The sequence below is a fragment of the Apteryx mantelli genome, chromosome 5 (genome assembly GCF_036417845.1).
Source record: "Apteryx mantelli isolate bAptMan1 chromosome 5, bAptMan1.hap1, whole genome shotgun sequence".
Lineage (NCBI taxonomy): Eukaryota > Metazoa > Chordata > Aves > Apterygiformes > Apterygidae > Apteryx > Apteryx mantelli.
In genome coordinates, this window is record NC_089982.1 from 87147978 (window position 1) to 87162124 (window position 14147).

A 14147-nucleotide genomic window follows, 5' to 3' on the forward strand; every position below is an offset into this window, starting at 1 on the left:
GCTGGGGTGATTTATGGCCCAGAAGGCAGGTCCTTCAGAGGAGCGGTGAGCTAACGTTTTGTTCTGGAGTGCCTGGCAAACACTTGGGGGAAACCCTTTTTTGCCGTTCAGAAACAACGGCAAAGCCCTGTTTAGAGCCTGCACCAAGGGGTCTCTTGTTGCAGCCAGACCATTAGAAGGACTGTGGATGTGGGAGGCTTGGGGAGGGAGAAGAAGCTGGTTTAAAAAAAAAAAAAAAAAAGCATAAAAAATCTTCCCCTCTCCTCTTGTGCTGCTTCTCCAATTAAGCTGTTTTCTGCAGTGATCGATGCAGAGCCTCCTGGCCTCCACCAGAACTGACCAGCGCAGATAGCTTGTCCTTTTCTCATGCTCTCCCCTTGACAGCAGCTGCCAGCAGCTGCCTGATACGTAACAGGGCGATAGAAGGACTTTTGCTTCCACCTGGTACAGCTGTTCTTATGAGTGATCCTGCCTTACCCTTCCGTTTACTTAGAGGAATTGACTTTAGATGCTTGCTGTGTACGAACAGTAAACCCTGCAAGCTCCTCAAAAATTGCATGTGCGATTGAACTAGAGGCTCTGCCCCTTCAAACATCTCTGCTCACAGCGAGGAAAGGGGGGATTAGTAGACTTTCTAACAGGTGACAGAACTCTGTTGTTCTAAAACTTCAGCGTCTTCTTGCTTGCTTTGCAACTCTATTCCTTTTTCTGTCTGCCTTGCAACTGTCTTTTACCAGGCTTGAGCTGTCTACAGTCAAGAAGTCTCATTTAACAAGGGAGAGACGTCATGTTAGCTTTGGCATCGTTTAAGTTTTCATATTCAATACAGAGTACTTCTTGCTTCTCTGAAGATGGTGAAGACTGCTTAAATGTGACCCGGTTCAGTGCATATCCCCGAGGCTGCATGTAGGCCTGAGGACCAGAAGCAGCCAGTGAGAGCTGTACTGGGACCCCAGAGTCTCGGTGCTCTAGGGCTGAGCACCTTTGCTGTTGACAGGGATTGCTTTTCAAAGTGAGTAACATAAGGCAGCTTTAGTATGCTTACTTGTGCTTCAGATTCCTCCTGGAAATGAGAATAATCTGCTTTACCCCCAGAAAAGGCTACATTTAATTAGTAATGTAGGATCGCTGCTCTTACATGAGTTGGAGCTCTTGGCCAGGATACAGATCTGATGTCAGCTGTGATCTAGATTGAAACAGAAGGATTTTTTTTTTCTTTTTTAATTTGGCTGTGAAAGCAAAGATGGGTTTAACATAAGTGATCCAGTCCAGTATGGCAAAGATCCGTCTTAGCACAGTACTCACGTAGCGATCAGTAGCAGATGCTTAGAGGGAAGTATAAAAACTGCCTTGTCAGGAATGACCAATCTGGAAATCTGATGTAGAGACTTTCTGACTGTGGGGTCACAGTCAGATTCCTGTTTAACAGCCAGCCACTGACCTGTCCTCCAGGAATCAATCTCATGTGTTTGGTTCACTCATGCGGTTGGTCTTCGTTGCCACTTGTGTTGAATGCCTTGCTTAATTAAGGTGTGGAAAAGTCTTTTGGGATGTCCAGAATAGTGCGGGAGGTGAAGCGGAGCAGCCCTGGTTGGTCTGGGCTGTCTGAGAGATGCCGTCTTCCGAAGCAGTGGCAGAGATTCCTGGGGTGTTACTCACTGCTCTGAGTGCTGGGATCTGAGGTGGAGAGGTCCTTCATCTTCTGCTTCTCATAGCCATGTAGGGCTTGGAGAGACTGTGAGAGGTCATCTAATTTGTCTCTGTGTTCCTAAAATCGGATTGAGTACACCGGGACTAACCTTGACACTCCTCAGTAACTGTTCCCTGAAGCCTCTGGAGGCGAGAAGTTTCAGTCCTCCCTACGAAGGACATTTGTTCCCGTTGTCCCCTGTGGTCTCCCACCAGGCCCCATCACACCCCCCTCAAAACCTAATTTCTACTACTGTAAAAAGACAAAACCCTTCTATGTCCATGAAGACAACAGAACAAAACACCAGTTTTCTGCAAGCCTTTTTGATACCTGAAGGTTGTTGTAAGGCCTGTATCGTCTCGGGTTTCCCCTGCCCAGAACCTCCTCTAGACTAAACAAACCCAGACCTGTCAGTCTTCCTAAGAAATCATGTTTTCCAGCCCTCTTGTTCACTCTGGACACTCTCCAGTTTGTCCATGTGTTTCAGAGTTATGTTGGAACTGGACGCAGCTCAGGTCCAGATAGGGCCTCCACCAGTGAAGAGCAGAACATAAAACCTGGATGTAATTATATGGTTTTCAGACTTTTTTTTTCCAAGTGTGTCACACTGATTTTAAGTCCACGTTTGCTTACTGCTCCCCACATGTCGTAGTCTGCACTTCTCTATTGAATATTCATCTCATTAACCTCTCTTCATGTCTCTCCCTCCATCTGCTTCTGTTGACCTTTCAAAAGATGAGTTGCTAGCTGGCATAACTTATCAGAAACTCCATAAGGTTTGTATTTCTTAAAACCACACTCCTGGAACTGTGAATATCTGCTTTAAAAAAAGGCAGTCTTCATGTTTCAAATTAACAAACTTTTGTGAAATGCACTCTAAAAATAAATTGCAGGATAGATAAAGGGACCCAAACTGGTGCTCATACATTCTTTCAAAAAAATTCAGTATCTTGGGGTACAGGGTAATTTATTCTGTGTTGCTGGTGTGTTTACTGTACTGATAGCCAGGTTTTGGCCTTTTGGTGTATTTTGTGGCAGATTTTAAATACGTAATAAAAGGCTTAAGCATTTGACTCGCTTCCTGACTAGTTAGAGAAGAGGTCAGGTTGTCTGTGCGAAATTCGTAATTACATGTCTAAATTTGCAACCTTGGGGTTCCCCTTGCAGTGTTAAAGTGTTTGGGTTAGTCTGAAGCTTATTCAAGGTGTGTAGTTCATGTACGCTACGAGTGAGATTATGTGGGCAAATGAACATTATAGAGAGAATATTAAACTCCAGTTTCCCGGCTCAAACTTGCAGACTGAAGGATGCAGTTAGTACATCAAACGAGACGGATGAACTGGGGTTGTGGGGACGTGGTGCCTGTTCCGAGCCCTGTTAATAACTCCTGTGATCACTAGCTTCGTATGGGAATTGCCACTGCCATCGCATCTGGGCGTGGAAAGCAATTTATGGACGTATGAGAGTCCTCTGATAGCCCTGAGCCTGGAAAGGACCTCAAGACTATGTAGCCCGGCATCTGGCAGCTGTTGAGACCCGGCCCTTTTCACAGACTTCCCTTTTGAAATGAAATCCGTGTGCATTCATGGCTGTGGGCTCCCCGCTGGGAAACACGGCTCGGATTATCCCTTTGCACTAAGTCAAGACCAAGTACATTCAGACTATCCCTGACAGATCAAAACCCTAAAAAAATAAAGGCCGCCACTGTCAGAGAGAAGTAATACTACTTCTGGTGCTGCATGCTTTCAAGGAGAGATCAGGAGGAAAGAAGAGTGCCTTGCCTTTGTTTGAGGGGAAAAAACAAACAAACAAAAAAAAACCCAAGTGCCCTTGAAGCACTGGGGTTCTTACGTTGTAAGACTGATTCGTTATCCATTAACGTGGTTAGTGGCAAGCGTGCCATCTGTAAGCTGCACTGCCAGCCTGGTGTGTTACTCCTCGCTGTGAATTTGAGAGTGCGTGTTATGCGGTGGTGTGGGACTCTCCGGCTGTTTGTCTGCTCCCTGACCCCCTTGTTTTCCTTCCCAGAGTCAGTAATGATGAATGGTTCCAACGTTGCCAATACAACAACATCCAGCCCCAAATCCAAAGAGGACCAAGTAGTGAATGGCCACGATGAAAAGGAAAACAACCCTTTTGCAGAGTACATGTGGATGGAGAATGAAGAAGACTTCAACAGACAGGTAGGAGAAGAAGAGTGATAGCCAGCCCCATGTTTCTGAGGCTAAAATTGAGGAGAGGGCAAAGGAGAGGAGAAGGTTTCCTTTGATGGTGTTTAGGCACCATGAAAGTGTTGTGTGAGTCACAGCTGGTGTTGGCCCTGCAAAGAGGGGGTGGCTCTCAGCTAGAGGGCAGAGTCACGCTGTTTCTGTTGGGTCTGCCTGTCAGGATGTGTCATGAATAAAATTAGAAGAAAAAAAAAAATCTCGTGATGCCTTTGGCCCTGTCAGATCTCTTTCAGAGGGCCGGTGATGGCACTGTTGCTTCTTGTTGCGCCTTGCTCTGATAACTGAGACATTCACTTTCTGCATGCTCAGCTCAAAGGAGAAGACAAGCACAAAAATCAGCACCCAAAATTTCGGAGCATTTCTAGCATTGCTGTCTCAGTAATGAGTTCTTACAGTTAGGATCTGCCCTTTCAGGTAGAAGTCTTTCCGTTTAAGTGAAGCGGCCCCAAATGTTCTTTGAAGCAGCCATGTTATGGACCACTTGGTAGGAGGCTTGTCCGCTAGGCGCTGCAGCTATTGATAATGGTCAGCTAAACTCTCCAGAGTACCTGGTAAATCATGATATGGTCTGAACAGCTCTAGCTTGTTGAATGAATACTGTGACACTGGGTGCTGGAGCAAAAGTAACTTCAGCATAGCGTCTTCTCCATGTTCTGCTTTGGGCTTGCATAGGTTTTTGTTCAAAGGCCGGGGCCGTGCAAGGTGGCAGGGGAGAGAGTGCTGGAGGCTTGCTAGTCCCTTGCAATCATCCCTGGAGCTGGGGAGAAGTCAGTCAGCTTGAACTGGGTGGGGAAGGAGCATGCTGCTTCAGCCGGCTGAGCTGTGTTACGGGCAGGAAACCTGCCCCCTCGCTCCTGGAGACAGCGCGCAGAATGCTTCTCCCCTCCTGAAACGTTCCCACGAGCGTGTGCCAAGCACCGGACTTCCAGACACCAAGGTATTGGGAGATCGGTAGAGAAGGAACGCTTTAGCTGAGGGTAGGTTGGACGCAGGGAGGCTGCGTGTCGTGCCCCCACCACACCCTTGGTCACCAAAGGAGAATTTCATCAGCTTTATTAGTGTTCTCAGCAGAAAATCTCCATATGGTAATACTTAAGGCTGTTCCCACAGGAGGAAACTTCAGCTGCCAGCTCACAGTAACTCCTAGTGAGTATGCAGTAACTGAGTTTTGCCACACCAAATTATGTTAGCAATTGTTAGTGGGCTATGACTCAAGGGTTTTGTTTTTTTTAATGACGTGATTAGGCAGCAGCCAGCCCCCACAAGCAGCTGTGCTGATGGAAATGTGCAAGATTAATTAGTTAATGTTTGTAAAATGCTGTCTTGATTAAAAGTGCGATGAAGGCAAAGTGCTGGAATTAGAAGGCCCAGCAAATCGTATTCTTTTTCCTCTCCGCTGGAGGGAAGATTCTGGGGTGGAGGAGCAGTGAAGGCAATGCAAAGGGAGCATGATCGGGCATAATGAGATGGAGAAGGGAAGAAAATGGAGCTGACAGTTGAGGGGTTTCCTGGCACAGAGCTTTAAGGAGCCTGGAGAATAAGATAAAGAGAAGAAACCAGATTGTGCAGTTGAGATACTCACCTGCATTTTCCTAGTCTGCCAGCTTTTGCTTCTGAAGTTACAACTCTTCGGAAATGCCATGGGAACTCAACCGGTTGTCCCAGCCCTGTCACGTCATAGTTACCTGATGTCCCAGTGAAACACTGCTTGGGGAAAATAAATAGCTTTTACAGAAGCTCAAGTTACCCTTTTAAGGGCTTTGAAGTCCATGTGGCAAGGGGTTCTCCTACTAGTGATGTACCAATCGAGCCAGAGAGAGCTTTCCCACAGCAGGATTTTCATACGTTTGAAGCCAGTGCTCCTTCTGGAAGAAGCGGTCACGCTGCCTCCATCCTCAGGTTGGCAAGACAATTTACGTGGCTCTGCAGCGCCTAGTTTGGGAAGCTGCTCTGGGTCAAAGCTGACCTGTGCTCACGAGAGAGGATGTGATGCAGGCGATGGGAGCAAGTGGTCAGGGGACAGCAGGCACATGCCTTCCGGTGGCAATGCTGGCTTTGTCACCTTCAAGTATCTGCCACGGTGACTTGGGCAGCCTGGTACTAGAGCTGAATCTTTTCTCAAACCCACTGGCTTTTCACTTCTCATCAGCTTTCCGAAGTCACGCTTCTTCCTCACCTCCTCCACAAGGGTTTCCTTAGTTCAAGCACTGGGGAAGTGGAACAGGCGGGTGTTTTCAAAAATTCAAAGGCTTCTTGGCACAGTCCTCCATTATTTATGCTAGCAAGATTCCTTTTCCCATGGAGCCAGCACATCCCGCAGGGCAAGAAAGGGAGTGGTGGGCTCTTGCCGTAGGAAGAAAACCGTGCTGACACCAGATGAGGCTGCTGCTGCTGCTGCAGAATCTCTAGAATAACCTGTAGTGGGAGGCGACAGCTGTATTGAATGTCACAGGAGGCTAAAGAAAAACTCCAAGCAAATAATAAACCTTTTATCTCCTAGTTCAGGTTGTCATGATGTGGTAATAAGGGGCCTGATGCTTTCTCGGTAGAGATGTAGCAGCTGGATAAAGGTGCGAGTTTGTCTAGGCTCGCTCCCTCCCTGCCCCCTGGTCCGGTACTAGCGCTGTCACTCGCCTGCGGTGTGCACGAGCGTTGGCCTTCACGGCCAGCTGCACACGCTGAAATGATTCTGGTGTGGAAAAACGAGGTGCTATCTGAACCTGCCAGCGTGCAGCCAGCGGCTCTGAGACTCAAAGAGGGAATATTCATCTTTGTTTGAAATATTCTGTGATACGTAAAACCGACAAAACGGACTCTCGCTAGCTCCATGCCGTGTCCTGTAAAAGTGCAGGATCCTCGGACGGTCGCCCAGCAGTCCTGGACTGGCAGCATATGTGCAGGAAGCGTAGTAACACCGAACGATGGGGGTAGGAGAAACCAGTGGGCTGCTCTAAGAATAAAATATGCAAGGGAGGGCTGTTCTGGATTGCAGCCACGTCACTGGTGATGGGAAAGCTGGGCTTGGAAGAACTGTTGTTTCCCTGTGAGATACCGTGCAACCGTGTGAAAGGACCTGGAGCAACTCCAGCCGGGAGGTGCGAGCATGGGGACTGCTTCGGTTCCCTGGCATTGGGAGTAGTGTCGGTGGCTCCAGGCACAAATCATGTGCATGGAAGGCCCTGCAGCAGCAAATGGAGCTGCTGAATGAAGTGTGACAAATATCTGAGATGCTTTTGCTGAGCTTCTTGCAGATCATGGGAATATGGGAACTGTAAGATCACAGAAGGCTAATCCTCTTCTATTTATTTTTTCTTCATGAGCTAGTGTCAGAATATGCTTTCAAGAACAGCCACTGGAAACCCAGCTGAGGATAACTGTGGGATGATTTGCTAGTGGTAAAGGAGATTTTTCCCACCCAGAACTGATTTCGAGGGCTGATGGAGAAGCATTCTCCAGTAGTTCAGGCTGGAGATGACCTTCAAGATATCAGACTACTTTGGTTACTCAGTGAGAGAGCTTTTAAGAACCCTCTCAGGAAACTTGCCTCAGTTCTAAGTGAAGAGTTAAAGAGTGAGTTTATAGCATTTCAGGCAAGATCAGTCTTTAAGCTTGTTTTTGCTCTGGGCTTAGGCCGAGTTTGGCATGGTCTGTGCCATGCTTCCAACAGTATTGCAAAGCCAAAGACCTCTCCTCCTGTGATGTGGTGAATGCTTCTCTCTCCTCTTGGCTTAGCGCAAGTCCAAGGTCCTGTTGGAGGCAGAGGGGCGAGCTGCTTCGCTTCTCCACTGAGACTAATCCTCCTCTGTTCAGACTCCTTACGAAAGAGCTCGGCAAGAAAAACCGTGTGGCTCTGCAGTATTCGGAAAGGAGGGTCTGGAGCCTAGCTAACGATGAGGTAATGAAGGAGCAACACTTCGCCTTGGGACGCTGCTACGCTTGCTGGAAACAGCCTGCTAGGGGAGGGAAGCCAGGAACTGAAATCCGTTGGAATTGAGAAGTGTCGGGACTTTTTCGGTGGTGCTGTCAGGGACGTCTGACTCTGCTCCAGCCCGTGTGTTGGAGCGCTGGGCACCGAAGGAAGGAAGCGCTGCTTGACAAGCCCGGAGAAGCGTCTGCCCTACAGACCTTGAACAGAAAGGTGAAGTTGCTTTGGAAGATGTTGGAAAAAAAGGCAACTATACAGGACTGTGGGGCCAGCTGCAGTTGCTCCTAGGCCGCATGGCGGAAGCATGAGGTCAGGAAGGATTTGGATAAAAAGGGAGCATTTGGGGGCCCTTGGGAGGCTGGTCCGTGAGTGTAACGGGAGGAGCAAACTGGTGCTGAGGGAGGGAAGGGGACATGGTACTGAGTTTGGAGGCAAGTGTCTGCTTGAGCAAAGATGGATATGGGATTTTGGAAGTGCTTTGGGATCGTCCAGGTGGAAAGCCGCATTACAAAGGGAATGCTGTTACTGATCTGACTTGTTTTAGCCTAAAGCACGGACTCTCTGAACCAGGGCACAAACCACGCAGCTTCTGGGTATAGTTTAAAACACAACAGGACAAGCTGTGAATTATTTTGCTCAAACGTGTGAGAAAACTGGACGGGAAGATGAGATTGGCTAGTCAAAATGACCAGTTGATGGTACATACCTGCTTGTAGGTATATATAGGACCTAATCAGCCATCCCCCTCACCTATCTCCTCTGTTCAGTTTGTCAGAGCCCTTCCTGACCATCTCTGTCCCCCTCCCTTGGCCTCTGCTCCTACGCCTGAGTAGCTTTCTGCTCTGGGACTCAAAGCCAAGTCCTATGGGTTTACTTGGACTCTCCTGCAGCAAAGATGGAATAATTGTCTGCACTCGACAGGGGTTGACTGCCACCCTGTGTCGGTACGTGTAGAAGCACCTAACATTGCTCTTGGGAGGTGATCGAGCAAGCCGATCGCCCACGTGGCGCTCCAGATGGAGCCTGTGCAGAAGCTGGTCTCCTTCCCTCCGTGCTGTGCACTTTGGATGGCAGCGGGAGCTGCCTCTCTGTGCCGTCCCGCAGCGAAAACCAGCTGGGAGCTGCCGCAGCTCTTAGTGCGTTTCGTGCGCAGTAGGACACGTTACTGTTTTGTTTATGTGGGCTTTCCTAAACTGGTGCAAACAAGCTACTGCAGAGAGGTTACGTGCTGTTCTTGCCTGAGGTAGTACCAGCTGACAGCTCTGCTGCTTCTCCCGTGGTACCTGGCAGAAGCTTGCAAATCCTTGCTCAGTAAATTTTCTGGTCTGATCAGTGGGGAATCTGGCCTGCACTGAGTTTCAGGTGCTCAGCTTCTTTGATGAAGGGAACTGGTCAGCTACGTAGGCAAACTGGGTGAATCACATGGGACAGATTTTCAACCTAAATGAGCTTGCTGGAGAGTAAAACATGGATTCCAGAAGCCATGTTCTTCTGCTCCCCATGTTGTTAAACCTTACTGCCAACCTGTATTTTACCATAGCAGGTTAAAACTCAGTATCTTGCAGCACTATAGTGTTTTTGAGCCGTGGTGCTTATTGAACTGCAGAAGCACAGGAAGCAAGTAAACAAAGTACCAACCAACATAGCTGTAACATCGCTCTGAGCCTCACCAGCGTTGGACTCTGTAGCAGAGGCTTCTCCAGGCCCCAACACACGCTTCTAACGCTGCTTGCCGGTTGGGATTTTATGAGCAATCGCATCCATCCTGCGGCAGGCTCTGCTGGAGTGTGGCATCCCGGAGTCCTGCACGCATGCTGGCGTGTTCAGATGTCACGTAAATACTCCCCCTTTCGTGTCTGGACTCACCTGGCGCAGCGTGCTCGCAGGTCACCACGCCTCCCCCTCCCCAGCAGGCCGCAGTGGCCAAGGAGCGATGGCTGAACAAGGCTTTGCTTTAGCTACCTGAAAGCAAAGGTATCAATTTTAGACTCTTACGCTTCATGGGATTAGTTAGAGGCAACTCAACCATGCTGGTTTGATTTTTCAGACCCTGCTGTGTTCATCCAGGTTTAAAATACAGCTGTGACTGTACTGTGGTCTTTCTAAGGGGTGGACAGCTATTGAGGTAAGGTAGGCATGTCCCATTGCAGAGTCTGCTTTTACATGGTGGAGGACAGCATATGGAAAACATGAAGATGCTTAATTCGTACCCTGTGACTGATGATTCTGTTTGGGCAGGTGGAGGAAGAGCTGCAGGAGCAGGAGTTTCTCGACCGCTGTTTCCAGGAGATGCTGGACGAGGAAGACCAGGACTGGTTCATTCCATCACGCGACCTGCCCCAGGGCATTGGGCAACTGCAGCAACAGCTGAACGGGCTCTCCGTTGGTGACAGTCACAGTTCAGAGGACATTCTGGTAAGGACCTTGGAGAATGTGCCGGTGAAGAGCAGAGTACCTGTCCTTGGAAACAGGGAAGGGGACAGAATTTCTCTTGGAGTTTTCCTAACTGGCGACAGGGTGTCCCTGCAAGAGCTGGTTATAACTCACTGGTGACTACGCGTAATGCATTTTGGAGTTTTCTGCAAGGATACTTTTTGTATCACTATATCCTAAAGACAGAAATAAGTGTGCTAGCTCTGTATAATTTGCTCTTTAGAAGTCATGGGAGTGGGACTGCCGCTTGCACGTGGGCAGGTTTGGCTTTGGCCTCGGAGCAAACTGGGACCTCTTTTGACTTCTGGGCAGAGCTGGGGTGTCCTGGAAGAGCAGAAGTGTTAAGGAGATGTCTGTTTTCATCCTTGAAAACAGGAGTATACTGCAGGGCTGGGGAGAGCTACATGGACCAGCACACTGGAGGCTGGTGGTCTGGTCCAGCTCTGCTGACTGTGTTCAGGCAGAGTTGCTTTACCTCCTTCTGCCATGGGTGATGATTAAATAGAGCTGTTTGCACCTTGCAGCTTGTCTGACAACTGTTCTGCTGACGCAAGAACCGAGAGAGAGAGAGAAGGAGGATTCTCGCATGTTTATCCTCCAAAGCTCATCCTGGGAGTAGATACTTTTGAGCTGTCACTCGTTAAACAGCATCCTGAGTCATGAGGGTGGACTGTGGAGAACCCGCAGGAATACAAGGGCCAGGGTGGCTGCTTTCCGCGCGTGGAAATCTGTGACCACTTCCCTTGCAAACAGCCAGCAGGATGGGGCATCCTTAGTAAAAGGCATGTGCGGGTCTGTGGAGTGAGCGATGCTCGGCAGGTGGTGTGCGTGCAGGTGTTTGTGACCGCTGACGGGCCCTACTCCCTCTTCTCTTTCAGAGCAAAAGCAACTTGAATCCAGACGCCAAGGAGTTTGTGCCTGGTGTGAAGTACTGACCTTCAAGGCTGGCTTTGGAAAGACTGTGTCCCTGGCTCCGATGGGGGGGAAGATGGCAAGAAGGAGCAGGGAGGGAAGGGAGGGGATCTGCCCACCAGCTGGACTTTGCGCCGTAGCAGAGTTGCTGCAACATGGCGAAATCTTGCTCTACGCTTCAAGTACCGTTTGGGGGTGGGGGGTTGGTTTTTGGTTTTTTGGTTTTTTTTACTCTTTCTTTTTATCGTCTATCACTTTTTGGCGGTTTTTGCTTTCTAGGACTTGCGGCCCTTAGGTCTGTCCTGGAGTCCAGCACTCCTCCTGCTTCAGAGGCCAATTTTTGATGCGTGCTTCAAAGCTGCTAGTGACGAAGTCGTGTTTTCTTGTTTAAGTAGAATTTGTAGGGATCCCCCTGCCTGCCTGCCCCCATCTCAGATGCAGCGAGCCAGGAAGGACAGGGCCTGGGCAAGGAGCCGCACCGGCTTTTTGTAATTCCATTAAACAGGATTTCTTTATCTAAAGGAAAGGTGAAGTGTAACAAGACTGTAAACCCTAAGTTCCTCCAAGCAGCAGACTGCATCAGCTCTCCGATAAGTGCTGAACACTAATTTTATGCTGCTTTGCTGATAGGTGGAAGAGTCCTGCCTGCTTTAATTGGTTGTGGGAGTTCTTGCGGTGGGGGAGACCAGATCCGTTAGACACTAGCCCCCGCCATCCTTCCTAGGGGAGGTGTTTCTTCTACAAAATACATGTTCCCCTTGAAGAATTTTTTTTTTCCCCTGATTCTTGGGCTTATCCAGCATTAGAGGCTATGGCTCTGAAGCATCTGTACCTTCATTTCTTACAGAAATAGTTGAAATAAATCCAAGAGAAACTGAATATAGCCCCTTCTCAGCCATGTTGCAAAGTGGATCAGTGGGGAGTTTGTTTCAAGCAGCTTCTCTGGAAAAGGAGAGGAATCTTCTGTCACCTGGCAAGCTCTGAGGGTTCCTGCCACAAATGGGCTTACATCTTATGAGACCCTTTTCCCATCCCTCGCTGCTCTTTGGAGAGCAGATTGCCTCCTTGGAAATGTCTTTCTCTTGGTTGAGAGAGGGCTGAGACTGTTCTTTCTCCAGATAGCTGCAGGGTGGAGGGTGAGAAGACAGTTGTACTGACATGCTAACTGTTCCCTCTGCAGGAGCCTGCCTTCCTCCAGGGGCAGTGCTCCCCGAACGTGGAGACGAAGGAGCCCCCTTCAGTGGGAAGGGAACTTCCTCTCTGGAACAGCTTGTATGGGGTGGGGAAAGAGTAAATCCACTTTGACCTGCCCTTATGGACTTGCTGATGAGCAGGACAGTTTTGAATCCCACGCGCATAAAGAGAGAAAGATATTTTGGGGAGGTGGCAGCCATCACTTTGTGCTGGTCTCCTAAATGCCGTGTGCGAGGAACTCCGGTGGCAGATGGCTTTCAGCTCAAGTCTGCCGCAGAAGCAGCTGCCCAGCACTTTGGCGTGAGCTGGTGAGCAGCAGCCGTGCCTCTATTCCTGTGAGCCTGCTCTGGGATCTCTTCCTCCATCAGCAGGAGCCGGCAGTAGCCAGGCTTCAGTTCCCCAAACCACAGCCCCTTTCACTTCTGCTATTTTAAATCATGTTCTTAGTGGAGTCCTTCTTTGGAGAACCAGGGCCGGAAATCTTTACCAGGAGGAACCAGATGTTTTTTGGTAAGGTCCGTACCCTAACGTAAGCTTTTCATTTTTACTGCTTTGGCTCTAGTAACGCTATGTGAGTTTTTGCTCTTCTGGGTAGATCTCGCCTCCCAGGCGCGCTTATTTACAGTATTCCCTTTATTTAAATAGACTAGTTAATTGATGGGGATTGCAGATCCCTTTGGGGTTTGCAGAGATGGAAGCTAATGGCCATTCAGTAGCTGCTTGCTGACCTGTTGGTCCATCTCTGCTAGCTCAGCGTGGAGAAGCCTGCAGCTGCCGTTCTTTCGCTCTGGTTCCCACCTTGGTAAGCTCAGCAGAAGGGCCAAGGGTTGCAAGGACCACGAACACTAATGATGCTCTGGAGGACAGGTCTGAACTGAATTAACTTGGTTGCTCTCTGTATAGTCTAGTCCGTAATTCAACAGAACATCGGTCTCTGGCTGTCATTTCGAAAACCAGCACTAAACTCTTAGAAACTTCGCACAGCAGCTGAAGCCAGAGTCAGAAGCCTGTTGAAGGTGTCTTATCTAAATATTGTTGCCCAGAAGTATTGGTTGGTTTGTATTATGTTCTTCTGTTTTTCAGTACAATCCGTGCCTTCAGCGCCTGCTTAGTTGCCTCTAGCCTCTGGCTGTCAGGGGCTTTCCCTCGCTCTCTGGGGCCAGAGCACACGTTGTGCTGAGTATTTGGCAGCAGATTAACTGCAGTATAAGAGCAGAAAGTGTTGAAACTCCACAGCTCTGATGCAGGCGGTCGTGAGGCTGTCGTGAGTCGGGGCCACGCTACGGCGATGCACAGGGCTGGGCGAGGAAGGGCAGTATACTCTGGTCAAACTTCTTTTGTATCGGTAGTTCACTTTTTTTTCCCCCATCCCTTCTCTGGTTTCTATTTGATTTCTTATTAAAAAAAAGCCCTCTGATGAGATGCTGTAAATTTCAGACGATGCATTATTAAAAATAAACTTTTTTTTGAATTCAGCAGTGCAGAAGTCTTCCCTTGAGAACGGGTGAGCTCTCTGTTCAACAGCATCTCCATCGAACGTCACAGCCCCAGCAGGAAGCTCTTCACCTGAGTCAGGAGTGCCAGCCAAGCAGCACCCACCTCCGTGGCTGGTGCCACGTGGACCTCTGCGCTCAAGGATTTGCTTCGAGCGATGAGCTAACGCAATAACTACGTCCACAGCAGCGGCAAACACATTTGCCGCTTGAAAATTAGATTACTCTGCTGGAGCTAGGTTGAGCATGTGCCCATGATTTGCTGTGCTTGA

The 14147-nt window shown here is 49.0% G+C and overlaps 1 protein-coding gene across 1 annotated transcript in view; it reads left to right on the top strand.

The window, feature by feature from the left end:
• The window catches only part of PAIP2B (poly(A) binding protein interacting protein 2B), a 29639-nt gene extending 15782 nt beyond the window's left edge, over window positions 1–13857 (top strand). The window contains exons 2-4 of the mRNA XM_067298416.1: window positions 3719–3873; window positions 10082–10258; window positions 11155–13857. Of these exons, the coding sequence (XP_067154517.1) occupies window positions 3727–3873; window positions 10082–10258; window positions 11155–11211 (381 nt within the window). The 5' untranslated portion in view covers window positions 3719–3726 and the 3' untranslated portion in view covers window positions 11212–13857. The remainder of the gene's footprint in view (window positions 1–3718; window positions 3874–10081; window positions 10259–11154) is intronic.
• The last annotated feature ends 290 nt before the right edge of the window (window positions 13858–14147 follow it).